The 16495-nt window shown below is 43.3% G+C and overlaps 1 protein-coding gene across 1 annotated transcript in view; it reads left to right on the top strand.

Annotated features, from left to right (window-relative positions):
• The window catches only part of SBF1 (SET binding factor 1), a 342170-nt gene that overhangs the window by 73751 nt on the left and 251924 nt on the right, over positions 1-16495 (top strand). The window contains exons 2-3 of the mRNA XM_029615648.1: positions 7648-7733; positions 14330-14467. Of these exons, the coding sequence (XP_029471508.1) occupies positions 7648-7733; positions 14330-14467 (224 nt within the window). The remainder of the gene's footprint in view (positions 1-7647; positions 7734-14329; positions 14468-16495) is intronic.

Here is a 16495-nt window from a genome sequence, read left to right as displayed (position 1 = left end):
TTGAAGCTTGTTGGAATGTTCTCATCCCTGTCCTGGAGGCACCCCTAGCTGATTTGATTTTCCGGATGTGCATAATGAATATGCTTGTGAGAAATTTGCAGATACTAGATATCCAACATATACAGCTCTATCTCATGCACATTCATTATGAATATCTTGAAAAACAGACAGGCTAAGTTGAGAACCTTTGTGCTAGTTATTTGAATGTTTATATTATCTCTCCTTTCTCTTCTTCTGAAGAGTACATTGTTAGTGTCTTTTGTCTGTGGCACATAATGTAGGCCATCACTGTTTTGGTGGCTTTCTTAAACTGCCTCTACCTTATTGGTGTTCTTTTGTATATGTGGTCTCCAAAACTGAACTCACTAATCAAGATGGGGTCATGTCAGAGACCTATAAGAGAGTTAATATTATTTCCCTCCCTGTACTAGTGATATCTCGTTTTATGCACCCAGAGTCAACCAGTACCTGATTGATGCTTAAGAAGATGTCGCTGGAATTTAATGCCAGTCGCATTCCAAAAGTTGATAATCGGTGGTCCTCCAAGGGCAGAAATGCTGGAGCTCCCCTCCATGAATACAGTTGCAGTTGATTTCTCTAATTCTGTGACTTGAACCTCTGTTAAAACAGGATGTGCTCTATATGGCAGGCAGGTATATTTATAGTGGTAATTACAGGCTGAGATGAGGTGTGCTATCCTGGGAATCTCTGTGGGCAGGCCTTACGACATGTGGATTCTTCTTCCCTGCTGTATCATTACTCTTTCTTTTTATTAAAGTGAATTGGTGCATTTGTAAAGGAATTCATTCTGGACCTAATGTTTCTATCCTAAACCTTTCTCTCCTTCCTCCTGATTCTCAAGTATTATCCCAGAGAACAGTATCTCCTCTGCAGGTGTGTCTTGTTGATCCTTCTCTGTGCCAGACGCTACCAGTGCAACATGGGTGATGAAATAGCAAAGCTCAAAAATCTCCCCAGAGCCGAGGTTCTGTCCATTTGTCTATAAATATCTCGGTGCATGTGCGCTCTCTGGTTCACCCTCTTTCCATACCCACACGCTCCTTGTATCTCTCCAAAGCTCTCCATGCCTGCGTAGACAGCTCCCTGGCTTTGTGGGATTACTTTTGGTATTTTATACAGCTGACTTGCCTGAACGTTTTCCTTCTCTTCCCTCCTATTGGAAAGTATAGATTGAAAAATATAGCAAGTCAGACTGCTGTAGATCCCTACACAGAAACTTTGTCAGTAGAATATGGGAGTAGGAATGCACCCTTTGGTCACACATGCAAAGCACAGACAAACCTTCCTCAAATCTGAAATATGTAAGCACAAACGAAACAGAAACCTGCAGACAAAACTCAACTGGAAACCCCAAGAAGCTAGGATCTGCATGCAATGCAGCAGTGAAAAAAGAGAAACAATTGTGTTTCTTGCTTCACTTTGCAAAATACAGATTTCAGTCCTATTGCTGGCAACACCAGTGAACACTTTTTTATGCCTGCCATTGCATACTAGTCTGAGACATAATAAAATAGTAGATGGAGAAAGACCAGCCTGCCATCTAGACTGCTCAGCTAATCCTATTCACACTGCAAGGAGACATCTCAACAGTGCTGTCCCTGTGTCAGGCTTACCTGTCCCCACAGCATCCACAACTGGCCTGAGGAATGGATCAAACATGGCACTGCTGCTGGACTGGCTCCACATAGGTCAGTGGTGCACACACCTGTCCTCAGGGAGCGCCCCTGCCACAATGAATGCGCATGAAATACATTTGCATACAACAGGAGACAGTATGCATATTCATTATGGAAATGCTGAAACCTGTGAACAGGTTAAGGAAGCACTGACATGGGAATAGCTGAGGGACCTATTACGGATAATTAAGCTCAGATTAAAACTTGAATCATTGACTTGCTATTGTGTTCTAAGCCCCATGTTACAGGCACAGTAAAACTGAGAGAGTTTGTTTGTTTGTCCATTCCGTCTTGCTCTTTTGGGCTTCCAGCTTAGTCTGAAAAGGCCTTCAATGGGGCTGAGGTGCCAAGAGCTGCCTTTCACGACCATGTGGGTGTTTTTCTCATTCATCCCAGCGCAGCCAGAGCACTTGGTATGTGTGCGCACCAAGCCCGGACAGTAGGGTATGTTGCGTGATGGCCAGAGAAGGAAACGGAGCTGGGCTTGGGATCTGAACCCAGATTTCTTCCATGCAGGGGTGGCTGAAGGCAATCTGCTGCCTGAGGCGAAGGATGAGATGCCGCCGACCTCCCCCCCCCCCCCCCCCCCCTCTCCTTTTTCCACACTCACCCATACATGCATACACACACACTCATTCATGTCTCGCCCTCTTTTATACACACATGCATTCTCATTCTCTTCTCACCTCAATTCTCAGCCATAGGAACCTCTCTTTTTCCCCCAGGCCCATGGTGACATGAGCTCTACTTCCTCCTCCTCCTCCAGTAGCGTTGGCCCGCTCTGCCCTTGTTTTATTTTCAGTGCACCGCCCGATACTGACTCTCCTCCTCCTGCGTTATTCAGTTTCCACGCAGCACTGGGCTTCATGTTTTCTTCCTGGGGCACGGGTGCTGATGCTCCTCCTTCGAGCGCGCGCTGCTCCAGGCCCTTTCTCTTCCGGCCTTCTGGAGTTTTCGGGCATTGGCCCAAAGATCTGGCAATTCGTTCAGAATTCCGGAGTCTCTGGGCCAAATCCGGAGAGCTCCCAGGTATGAATGTGAGGCAGCTGTGGCAGGGGCAGGCAGTGTGAGGCAGATGCCACAGCAGCGGTCTGAGAGGGGCATTTTTTTTTTACTGCCTCAAAATTCTGCCACCTGAAGTGGCTGCATCACCCTGCCTCATTATAGAACCGCCCCTGCCTCCATGGCAGCAGGCAGCTGTCAGCATATGCAGATAACTTTCTTGTTTGTAATGTTCCTGAGGTTGCACATAACGGGCATTAGGTTGACACCAAAGTGTCATGTAAACCGACCATAGGGGATTCTGTGCTCATTCGGCTGTACCCTTCTGTAAGATCAGAGGAGCTTACTCTGTCCTTGGTGTATACCCCCTGAGCTTGCCTGTGCCCTGACACTGTATACTGAGGGAGTGCATTACCCTCGGAGTCTGACTGGGCCCCGATGCTGCACACCCTCTCCTTACTGCGTCATTCCCAGAACCTGCTGGTATGGGGAAAATGCACAGTCTTCTCCTCTAGCCTGCAATTCCTTCAGGGCATCGTCTCACCTTCAAAACAACAAATAAGGCAAGCGCTGATGAATGCACATAACCTGTATAAATTGTTTTAAAAATTGCCATCCCCATCCCCATGTCCCAAACAATCTTTTGACTTTAGTTTTCATAAAATAAAGGGAAATAATTACTAGTTCTAGCCACATCACAATAGTTACTAAAATTAAACTGTTATGTTTAGTGGATAAAAACCCTAATGATTCTTTGTTCTTTATGGAGAACTTAATGGTTCTTAATATTGTGGTTCCGCCTGCAAGCTGCTGTGACAGGACTGCTGCCCACTGCTAGCTGACTTTGCAACATAGAGATTTGAACCATGAAGTTTACCCTGCGGGGAGGGGGGAGGGCAGAGCGCCCCCAGAAAGCCACATAATAGCCTCGCTTAGGCTTGGCATTCTTTCAGCAGTTTCTCTTCAGCCCTGACAGCTGCCGCGTGGGCGACCTAACTTAGAGCGAGGTGCAATGTCAGGTCGCTGCAGCCGGGCACTTGTGGTGCCAGCTCTCTGGAGCAGTGACGTGGAAATGTGCTTTTCTCATCTGTGCCTCGGCGAGCAAAGCTAGGGCAGCAGGGCTGCACCGCTGCCTTCCACACCCAGTTTGGGAGAAGAATCATGTCTGGAAACATCGCACGTAGCTTATAATGTCCTGCATGCGTGTTTTGGGGCGAAAAGAGTCTCTGAAGTTGTCCAGCTTTGTCGGTTCTTTCTCAGTCACAGAATTCCTGGAATGCCTTTTAATTAGACTACGTGGATGATGATATTTATTAGGGCGCTTCCATGCAACCGTGCATGGATGTGTATCGGCAGCAGCTCTTAAGGGGTCTCACTGTCATTCCCAGGCTAAAGAAGAGGGGGGTCCTATGAGATTTTAAAAGCTCATGTACTGAAATACCTTTGGATTCATGTCTCTCAGTAAAAGGGGTCAGAACTGGTTCCTGCTGGCAAGTCACAGGATCTGAGGCAGCATAGGTGTACCAGAGGGGGGAGACCATGTCAAATGCATGTGATCAGTTTCTTTGATTGGGTGATTAGAAAATTGGATCAAGGGTGTGTGTGCAGGATGTAAAGTTTACCTGAGAGTTCAGCAAAGCCTTTGCTACTCTCCCAGATAGGAGGCTCATAATGAAACTGAGCAGGTTGGAGGCTGACTGGATTAGAAACCGTTTCAGTGATAGACAGCCGTGGGCAGTGGTAAATGGACTTCACACTGAGGAAAGAAAGGTGATTAGTGGCATGCCTCAGGGTTGGGTCCTGGGACCAGTACTGTACAGTATTAGGAGATATAGGGATTGAAGGGATTGGGAGGAGAAATGTGTCTTTGTGGATAATACTAAGATTTGCAACATAGACAGTCATATTGAGTAAACCAGTAAGTGGGAAAGTTACCCGGATAACTCTAGCCAGGTATTTAGCAGATAAATGTACCTGGAAGGCTTTAGGACTGACTTAATGTCCATAAATGCCCCCAGCACTGTACAGATTGTGTGGGCAACAAAATCTCCAGGTCGAAGAGCCCTAACCTGTTCAGCCTTTTCTCATAGGTAGGGACCTTCATTTTCAGTTATTTTTCCTGAGAATTTCAATATGATGAAACAAAATGGTGGAAAATACCTTTTTTTATAATACAGGTGAAAAATCAGTGGAAAAGTCTTTTTTTTTTTTTTCCACAGATTTTTATTTTGGATATGGCATTGAAATTCTCAGGAAAAATAAAATAAAAACTGAAAACGAAGATCCATTCCATCTCCTTTACCATTTTGGTCGCCCTTCTCTCTACCTTTTCTAGTTTTGCTGTCTCTTTATAGGGATGGGGGTGACCAGAACTGAATGTAACACTGCAGCAGTGCAGATAGCTGTAGCTGAGGCTAAAACACTGGGGACCCTGAAGTCTGCTCCTCTCCCTGGTGCAGAAAGCAGGGAGGCCTTAGGAGCTGCTCCCAATTGTGGTGCAAAACATGGGAAACCCTTGGTAGTTGCCCCCCTCTCCTCTTGGGGAAAGACGTGGAGCCCTGAGGTGCTATTCCTGTCCCAAGGGGCTGAATATGGGGGAACCCTTGGGGAGGTGTTTCCTGGGTGCCTTAGGTCGATGAAACACTTTTACGTCGCTTCTAGCATTGGCTCTCACGATTCTGATCTTGTATATGTAGCAGAACTAGAAAAGTTACAGAGAAAGGTAAATGGAATGGTTCCCCTATGAGGAAAGGCTAAAGAGATTAGGGCTCTTCAGCTTGCAGAAGAGACGGCTGAGGAGAGATTTTATAGAGGTCTATGAAAATCACGAGTGGAATGGGTAAACCAGGTAGACTTGAGGGAAAGCCATCGCTTATCCCTGGGCATAAACAGCATGGGATCTTGCCAGGGAGTGACTTGGATTGGACACTGTTGAAATCCAAGGATTGGGTTTGAGGGATCCTCAGTCTGACCCAGGATGGCAGTTCTTATGCTTTGTTGTATTAAGAGCAGTTTTAGGTACACTGTGACTTTTGGCACAAGCCACCCAAGGAGGAAGCAGAATTGAGGTCTATGTTTAAATAATATTTTGTTGGGAGTTAAGCGTGAGACTAGTTTAAATCTCTATTTATTTATAAATGGGCAAAATTTAAATTTATGGTAAAAGAAGGCAAAAGTGCAAAACGTCTGCAAGTCAGTTTAATTTCAGAAGTGCTTCCCAGTGGAACTATTTTTCTTCCAGAAGTTGCAGGAAATTGAATATTTGGGCAAAAGATGTGCTAGTTCAAAAGTGGGCAGATAAACGGACTTCAGGCTTAGTGCCGTTTCTTGCCTGAAACTTACATCTGGCCCCACATAGATAAGATCATAAATTCTTCAATAAGAAATTGCACAACTCCTGAGCTTGCCTGGGTCTTGATGCTGTATACTGAGAGCAGCTCAGCTGTATCCGTAGTGCCTCGGTGAGCCTGCCCGTGCATGGATGTACACTGAAAGACAGCAGCCTGACACTGTCCCTGCATTACCCCTGGGCCTGCCTGCACTATGACACTGTGTCCTGAGAGTAGTCCGACTGTATCCCCCCCCCACCCTTTTTTTTTTTTTTTTTTTTTTAAGAGGTCCTTATTCAAAGCCCATTTAGACGGATAACTTAATAGTTGCCTGTCTAAATGATTTACTCGGCTATATTCAGCATTTATCCAGCTAAATTCTAGCCGCTAATAAGTTAGGTGGCTAGAATTTAGCTGGATAAATTAGGGGCATTTCAGGGGCATAACTGGGAGGAGTTGAGTTGGCCGGCTAAGTCTGGTCGAGTCCGAGTTGTTCTGAAGTTAGCCGGCTATGTTCAATAGTGTGACTGCACTATTGAATAATCCTCTAAAGTTAGCTGGATAAGTTTAGCTGGCTAACTTTGCTATCTGGACTGTCTCTGAATGTAGACCTTTTTTATTTTTGGATTTATAAATTGCTTCTTTCCCATTGGGCTACAAGGCCCAATGTACGATAATACAGAAATACAATGTAATTACATAATCGACCAAATAACCCACCATACAATAGAATTAAGAAAAGGCTTTAAGAAAATAGTTTTACATGGCTTTCAAAATGTAGCATAATCTACTTCCAATCTGTGATTAATCGGGAATGCATTCTGCAAAGCAGGTCTGATGCATGAAAAGGCTTACTGCATCACCTCCTGAGCCTGCCTGTACTGTAACACTGTATACTGAGAAAGCAGCCTGACTGTCACTCACACCCTGGGCCTGCCTGAACTTTGACACTGTATACTGTTTCACTATATCACCCCCTGGGCCTGCCTGTTCTGTGACACTGAGTACTGAGAAAGCAGCCTGACTGTCACTGCATCACACCCTGGGCCTGCCTGTACTATGACACTGTATATTAAGAAAGCAGTCTAACTGTGTCACTGCATCACCTTTGGGCCTGCCTGTACTGTAACACTGTATACTGAGAAAGCAGCCTGACTGTGTCACTGCCTGACTGTATCCTTATTGTTTTGGTGAGCTTGGTTATTCACTGGTGTTGTATACTGAGAGAACAGCCTCTGTTCTTAGTACAAAACTCCTTGAGCCTGCTTTCTGTATTTTGTGAGTGAAGCTGATCCCCACTTCCAGTTAGTAATTTTATATGACTAAATGTTATTGATAATTACACTGGCGTGAGTGAATGAGGAACTGTGGTGTCAGTGCAGTTGTAAAAACCTGAGTGAAGGATTGGATCAACTAAGTAATAGTTGTCTTCGTAAGGGCTTGTGTGATGTTGACTGAGGTAATAGCATTGCAAAAGGACACGAACCTTACTGGATCCACTTGATGAGTGTTTGGTTCCTCTGGTTTTTGCAGCATTCTGTGCAGCTCTTGCTGGTTTCTGCCACTTGCTTTCATGAATGTTTGCATAGTTGTGTTTTAACATGTTCTCTTTTCTACAGGTAGCGGGGAAGGCCAGGGTCAGATCGTACAGCGCTTTCCCGAGAAGGACTGGGAGGATAACCCCTTCCCTCAGGGCATCGAGTTGGTGAGTCTGTCCTTCCTGCAGCGTGGAAAATGCGACTGGCTTATCCTTAGAGCTCCGAGCCAGAGCGTTCTTGTCCCTCATCAGGATTGGTTTACCACTCACAGAAGCATCATCAGACTGTGAAAAGGCTTCAGATTACTGTACGTGCTGCCACTTACCTTAATACATCACTTCATTTTCATCAGATCCGGCTCTGGAGTGATACAGCTCACCAGTTATAAGGTTATTTTGGAGGCGGTGACTCCTCTCATCTTAGAGGATAATTGATACTTAAATGGAGTGGCAGGGAGGGGAAACCGATTATGAAAAAATGAAGAGGGTGGGTCCTTTTTAGAAATGAGAGGGTGGAAAAGGGGAAGTATAGTCAGTCGTGAAAGGGCGGGAGCAGGAGGAAAAAGGACTCTGAGGTAACATGTTTTCCGTGGCAAAGCTAGGATTAGAACTCCTGTCCCAGATACTATCCTGAGCCATACTTCTGTGCTCTAACCTCTAAACCGCACCATGTCCCCTAAAGATGTCCCGTGTGATTGACCATGAGCTACTCTTTGCTAATGTCATATCTTTGCAATATGCTGCATGAAAGATAAGGCTTTCATTTACACCTTAAATGACATTTAAACTGAGTCTAATTGTAAGTTAGTCCCTGGATGTGTATTAATGGTGATTTACCCTAAAATTAAAAACAACCTTGTAATTATAATCCAATATCTAAGTTGCCTTTTTTGGAAAAAATTATTAGAAAAACTGGTTCTTGACCACCTCCAAGATTTTCTTGATGAGTTTTCTGTTTTGAGTTCTGCATAATTTGGGTTCTGTCTGTAAAGCACACTTGCTTTCCACCTTGGACTTTTTGCGACAGAGTCTTGACTGTGGGAACATCTTTCTGATGATGGTTCTTGATGTTACTGCTGCTTTGTCCATTTTACTAGCTCAATTGCTGGAAATTGTACTTGGTCCACCTATTGACTGATTTTATTCTTTAAGTGTTGAAACCAGTTTGTTAAAGATTGGTGCTTCTCACTCACAGGCCGATACAGAAAAAATCACGGGAGAGTGGGTGAGCGCCCATTCTCCTGGTGCGCGCACCAGGAGAATGGGCGCTCTCCTGGTGCGCCCATTCTCCTGGTGCCACTCTCCTGGGCCACTCTCCTGGTGCGCGATTCAGGAGGGTGGCCTATGCAAATTAGGGCCCGCAGTAAAAAGAGGCGCTAGGGACACTAGTTGCGTCCCTAGCACCTTTTTTTAGACAGGAGTGGCGGCTGTTAGCGAGTTTGACAGCCGACGTCAATTTTGCTGGCATCGGTTCACAAACCCGCTGACAGCTATGGGTTCGGAAACCGGACGCCTGCAAAATTGAGCGTCCGGTTTTCGAGCTGCGGGCTGATTTTTAAATTTTTTATTTTTTGACTATTTTTAATTTTTGGGACCTCCGACTTAATATTGCAATGATATTGCGTCGGAGGGTGCACAGAAAAGCAGTTTTTACTGCTTTTCTGTGCACTTTTCCAATGCTGGCAGAAATTAGCTTGGCTGCACATTTTACTTACTGTATCGCGCGGGAATGACTAATAGCGCCCGCAACATGCATTTGCATGTTGCGGGCGCTATTAGTCTCGGGGGGGGGGGGGGGGGGGTGTTGGACGCGCATCCAAATGCAGGTTATCAGTGCGCTCCACTGTATCGGCCTGTAAGATTGGAAACCTTTATTTTTTTTGGAGTACCCCAGGGTTCTGCACTCACTCCTGTTTAACATTTATTTACTCCCTCTTGCTAAATTAATTGCCTCATTTGGCATGCATTTTTTGTTTAATCAGATGGTATTCAGTTAATTTTCTCACTAGATGTTAAGTTGATCATTCCATCTTTTCTTATTGATTGCCTTCACGCAGTTAACTCTTGGATGAGAATACAAGAACTGGCTTTTTAATCTTAGCAAGATGGAAGCACTTTGGGTCTCTTGGTCTTCAGTTCCTGTTGTCTTTCCTATATTTAAGTTGGGTGATGTGACTATACCTATTGGGGGACAATATTCAAAGGTATTGGAGGCATGTTGGGTGGAGTAAAGTTATCCAGCTAACTTAAGTCTGTATTCAGCTGACTGGGCATAAGTTAGCCACGTAATTTTAGGATTGCCTCAGAGCAGTGCTAAAGTTATCCACAGTTTTAAAAGAAAAAAAAAGTCTCCAGCATGGATTATTGCAATGCCCTTATGCTAGGACTACCTAATATAACATTAAGACCACTGCAAATTCTTCAGAACACAGCAGCTAGAATACTAACCGGAAAAAGGAGGGACCATATTACTGAAACCCTTGCGGAATTACATTGGTTACCAATTGAACACAGAATTAAATACAAAACCCTATGTACCATTCACAAACTAATTTATGATGAGAAATCAGACTGGTTAAACACAGCATTACGGGTACATGTCCCACATAGAAACCTCCGATCAGCAAATAAAACGCTCTTAACCATTCCTTCAGTAAAAAACAGCAAGACTAACCCAAGTGAGAGCGAGAGCCTTATCACTAGCAGGACCCATAATTTGGAACACAATGCCTCCAGAGATCAGACTACAAAGTGATCTCAAGGCATTTTAAGAAAAGTTTAAAAACATGGCTTTTTAAACAAGCATTTTACAAAGAGAGAGGAGAATAGAATTTATTCAGGAATAGACCGGAGAGCACCGACACACAGTAGTTAGGACTGTACAGTAGTTTTAGTCTATGAACTCTACACCACAATATACATAACTATAATACTTTGTGTGATAATTCTACCCGTATAAGTACCTTGGTATGATTGGTCATGAACTACTTCACTAAATGACTAGGTCTAACGATATATTGTAACCGAACCTTTGACGGCACCTGTTAGAATGTACTACAGTACACTTTTACCTACATTAATTTATGTGCCTACATGTAAACAGTCGTGATGGTATATAACTTAGAGACGGTATAGAAAAGATTTTAAATAAAAAAAAATTAGAACCCATATGGTATTAGGCCTATTGTGTAATGTGTGTTGCATGTAGGCGTTGCATGCAAAGCCATGAGTAAAGTGAATTACAATTACAATATAGTAAACTTCCCATAACAAAACAGTACTAACTGCCAGCACTCAAAAAGTAAGAACACTACCTGTGAAAAGGCAATGCATATTACACTGGGCTCTAAAACACTAATACTCCTCCTATTAGTAAACAGAACAAGCCTAGCTGGTTTAGAACCCTACACAGAAACTAGCAGAAAACCTCAAGTTCTGTCACACATGCAGAACACAGATAATCCCTCACCAAATACAGAATAAAGAGACCATAAAGTAAAAATTAAAAATGTGCAGACAAAAACTCTCTATGCAATGCAACAATGGAAAAACAGAAAACACTGCCATTCTTCATAAATATCAAACAAAATCAAGAAATATAAAACAATAATAAAACCATACTATTAAAATATTCCAAAATAGTTGACAAATAGAATATCTGATAATTAAAAATTCCTCAATTTAAAAAAAAAAAAAAAAAAAAAAAGTTCCAACTTCCAAAAAAAAATAAATTGAAAAACAGCAGACACATTAAATAACACCCAATGATATGGAATCATACCTGGGGACTTTGGATTGTCGTGGGTTAGCTGATGGGGGAATGGAGGTTGTTCACGCATTTTCTCCTTTCTCTTTCTCACACACGTACACATAGGCTCTACCACACACACGTACACACACAAACTCATATGCTCTCTCATTCACACAGAGGATCTCTCTCATTACACACAAGTTCATTGTCTCACTCTCACGGACTCCCACTTTCTCTCTTACTTTAACACACATCCTTATACAAGCTCCTTTTCTCTCTCACTCACATACACATTTCCTCATATAGGCTCTCTAACATATACACACCCTCACAGACAGAAACTTTGTCTGTCTCTCTTACTCACATAGACTCACAGGCTCTCTTGGTCTCTCATTCTGGGCTTCTTGTTCTTCTGCAGGCAGTATGGACTTGCCCCCAGCTCCCCCTGTCCTCTCTCTTCTAGGTCTTTGGCCATACCCAGGCCTGCCTCTCTGCTTCTGTCACAGACGGGATGGACTCTACCCGTGGCCTTGCCAGGCCTCACTCTGTCTTATGCCTTGGCAGAATGGGCTCCACCTGCAGCCCTACCGGAGCTAATTTTTATTTTTATTTTATTTTATTTTTTTATTACCGGAGCTAATTTTTAACTGTGAGCAGTATGGGCTTTCCTTGTCGCCCCGCCCGATGTATCTCCTAATCTCAGTCACGAGCGGGATGGGCTCTGCTTGCAGCCCACCAGGCCTATCTTTGGGCGCGCGCAGGATGAGCTCCTAGCGCAACCCTTTCCACTGAAATGTGCAACACTTAAATAGTACTGATACCTTGCAAACGTGTGAATGTTGGACTTTTACTGGCCATCTGGCCAATTCTTTGTTTCATCTATATTAAAGATGCACATGAAAACATACACACACACACACACTAATATTTCAAGCACAGAAGGGCAGGGTAAATGTTAATCCTGGGCTGAGTTTGGAAGATCACATTGAGGATTGTGTTTCTTCTTCGCTTTCTGGAAAGACAATTTTAAGAGGGGCAGAAGCACGTGATTTTAAATGTGTATATGATTAGGATGTAATATTGAAATTCTTGTTGAAGGGGCTGGAATCTCTTTAGATCTTATTAGAGTAACAGTTTGACATTGTAGGTTTGTTATTCAAGCCCATGGTGAGCAGGTGTTGTGTGAAGTATTTCAGCCTTTGTCACTGGACAACTGCTTGATTCAAAGATTTAAGCAGGTAAACAATTCAGGAAATTGAAAACACTGAGAGAGGTGATTTTCTGCAGTAATCCTGAGGGACCCCGAGCAGCTCCTTTCAGTAATCCACAGCCAATGGTAACTTGAGGGATCCTCAGCAGCTCCTCTCAATAATCCCAGAGCCGGTGGTGATTGAGGGATCCTCAGCAGCTCCTCTCAATAATCCCAGAGCCGGTGGTGATTGAGGGATCCTCAGCAGCTCCTCGCAATAATCCCAGAGCCGGTGGTGATTGAGGGATCCTCAGCAGCTCCTCGCAATAATCCCAGAGCCGGTGGTGATTGAGGGATCCTCAGCAGCGCCTCGCAATAATGCCAGAGCCGGTGGTGATTGAGGGATCCTCAGCAGCTCCTCGCAATAATCCCAGAGCCGGTGGTGATTGAGGGATCCTCAGCAGCTCCTCGCAATAATCCCAGAGTCTGTGGTGATTGAGGGATCCTCAGCAGCGCCTCGCAATAATCCCAGAGCCGGTGGTGACAGAAGGATCCTGAACAGCTCCCTTTAATAATTCCAGAGCCAATGACAACTGAGGGACACTGAGCAGCTCCCCTCAATAATCCCAGTCTTGATATGGATTCATCCATGAAGTCAGGAGATATGACTTTCTGTGATGACGGCTGGCATGGATTTGTAGTTTACAAGAAATAGAAGTATGAGTGTAGGGGTTTCTGTGCAGGGACACACGTTCTGGACCTATTTTTTTCTTCATCTGGCTAGATGTGTGTTCTTACAGATGCAGGCGCTGAGCCTTTGGCTCTCTGCTGCCATCCTGAGGGTACTGGTGGTATGGTTGAGAGACAGCAGTTTTATAACTAGGACTGGATGAGACTGGAGTAATCTGAGAGTTGTTGGTGCATATGGGGTGACTGGGATCCCAGTTTTCTCCTTAGGATAATGGCCCAGACCCTTCTTTAGTCCTTTGAAATGAGGAAGATACAGACGTTGATACGTGAGGGTCACAACCTGCCTTTCCCATATATTGTCACGTGGCCGAATTTGTGCTGGCCTTTCTGTTGCTGCAGATTGATGGGATGTAAACACTTCACGTGTCTGATATCAGCTGCTGTGTTTGGTCTGGGCTCTCGGACAGATTTTATGCCAGCAGTGCAGTGGTGAAAACACAATAGTAGTGAAACCTGGACACCAAGGTTCCAATTCCAGCCTGCCCACCGGGCTTACTTGGCCACCTTCAGTGAGCCATGGAAGCCATGCACATACAAGTTTAATGAAATATGGGTGACATGGAAATGGTGTGATTTGTGTGATTTAATTTTGTGATGTTCGAATCAATATTTCATTGTAGTCGCAAAGGTTGCCATGTTAGTTCACTAGAATGTGCATAAATAAAGGTCCGTAAATGAAATAGGACTCACTTGCATATTTAGTTGCTGTTATTTGCTCTGACCCGCTCCTTCTTTGTTGTCATGAGCAAGGGAGAGAGTATTAGCTTCCAAGCAATAGTCAAGAAATATCATTAGTCCAATAAAGGTTTTACTTTAATCAATTTTTAATTTATTGATATTTATTTCTACATGTTTAATCTAATTAGAAATTGCAATGGCTTCCTCTCAAGAGCCTACAGTGGCTGAATTAAAGATATTCTTAAATGCAGGATACTGGGAAAGGAATCCACCAGCACACTTTGAACAAGAAGCTTTGGGCCTGTGAAAAACATGAATAAGGAGCTTTTTCTCAGTCCCCCTTTTGTGTGTCGTCCTGTTGACGGTTTTCCTCTCTTTCTCTCTCTCTCTCTTTAGTTTTGTCAGCCCAGCGGGTGGCAGCTGTTTACAGAGCGGAATCCCCCTACCTTCTTCATTGCTGTTTTGACAGACATTAACTCTGAGCGCCATTACTGTTCCTGCTTCACTTTCTGGGAAGCCATTGAGAGCTTGCAGGTAAGGAGCTGCCTCTTCCCCATTGCATGCTATGTACTGAGCATTGACTGCTCAAATTTAGAAGCCTATATTCAGCAAGTATTAGCATCTAAAATCTTTTGGGAGCATGGATACCTAACAACTTTAGGTTCCTAAACTTAAGGCTCCTGAAGGTAGGCAATGTATAGGGATGACCTAATTTTGGGGGCCTAATTTAGGAACCCAGCACTAGAATCAGAGCTGAGTTCCTGTGTTTGTTCTCTCTACCCCCCCCCTCCCCCCCCATCCCTGCCTATTTGTTTCGATGCCTTATGCTTTAAGATGCTGAGCCCAGGAAAAATGTTAAATTTAAAAATAGGTGCCTGTCTCTTCTAGTTAGCTGTCTGGTCCTTTTGAATTTTGGATTTGTAGTGTATAGTGAGGGGGGACGTTCCCATGCAATCTGTGTAATACATCTGTGCAGAAAGACACTTCTATAGTACACACTGCTCGCTCATTTCATAAAGGATTGTTTTCTGGACCTTGCAAATGACACTGGAATGAAAGTAGACATACATAATAAATGTTGGTAGATTAAATCCTAAATGACCCTTCCTCTCTATCCACTTCAAGTAGGTATTCATATAAATTTCCATATAACACATCACCAACTCCCACCTGCCCCATGTCCTTTATTTCACCTCTCAACTTTTTTTTTTTTTTTTTACCACTGCCCTCTATCTATTGTCATTTGAGGCCATTTTTAGAAGAAAATGACTTTTGCACAATAATGCAGGGGCTTTATTCTTACAATGTTAGATTACTGCAATTGTCTGTATGCTGGATTACCTGAAACCCATATACATCCACTACAAATGTACAGAATTGTGCAGCAAGACTAATAACGAAAACTTTGAAATATGAACATATTGCACCAGTTGTTCAGCACATTCAATTTAAAATAGTAACCCTGCTTTTCAAAGCATAACAAGAAAATGTGCCAGAGTATCTTTTTAAGGTGGTTAAAAAACAGTTATTCTCAATGCAGTGCTTTCTTGATATTCCAAGTAATAAAGAAGCCTATCTTCAAGAAACATGTAATCAGTCCCATTTTTTGGAACTCATTACTGCAAGATTTAAAAAGAATAATCAATTTTTAAATTTTTTTGCAAGCAATTGAAGGCTCTGTTATATACAGAAGCATTTGGTGAATGTTGAGGCTGATTTCAATAAATTTTAATGTTTTATTTTAATTGATTTCAATGTTAAATAGAATTGTTTTCCTGTGATGTATTATGTTAACTAACAAAATTGTCTTATTGTGATATACTTAATTACCTGCTTAACATGAACTCATTATAGGCAGGCTATAAATGTTTAAATCTGTCCCAGGCATGCCAAAAATCTTGGGACTACCACTGCCGGTAGGCCATTTCAGGCCTTGCCATCTTCAGCTTTGATTCCTACAAGACCGATACCCAGTTTCCCATTCTGGGTCAAATTTCCAAGTTTATAATAATCCCTAGAGCTGCTAAGGTTAGTGAGGCTGTTTAAAAAAAATAAAATAAACTTGCCTCCCCATGCTCACTGAAGTTTAGATTTCACCATGGTTCCTCCATGTAGTTCACCCAAGCTACCTTGGAAACCTGATGCTACAGTCTAGGATTGCAATCTCTGCTTTCTGCAGGTCACCCCCCCAGTGCCTGTCAGGCCACTGCTCTTTTGGGTTGTAACTGCCACTCTGTGCAAGCTACTCCAGTGCTTCATTACCATCTTCTTTGCCATGAAGGATCCTCTGTGCTTATCCTAAGCATTTTTATTTTTGAAGTTCCATTACATGGATTTAATCACCCATGAAGAATTATTAGTTTGTTTATTTTTTGGGATCCCTGTTAAGTCTCCCGCCGAGTGTCGATTTTAAATTGCCTATTTACCAAGTTACAACTGCTTACGCTATAGCAGCACTATGTTAAGCTATCTGTTAAGATAACTCTACTTTTCTCAATTGTCCTGTATTTATCTCCCTGTTTTATGTAACTTTACTCTTATTTCTCACAGGACAAGCAGGAT

The sequence above is a fragment of the Rhinatrema bivittatum genome, chromosome 9, assembly GCF_901001135.1.
Source record: "Rhinatrema bivittatum chromosome 9, aRhiBiv1.1, whole genome shotgun sequence".
In the NCBI taxonomy this organism is placed as follows: Eukaryota; Metazoa; Chordata; class Amphibia; order Gymnophiona; family Rhinatrematidae; genus Rhinatrema; species Rhinatrema bivittatum.
Note: the sequence above shows the minus strand (reverse complement) of the source record. Positions and strands in the feature narration are given on the sequence as shown.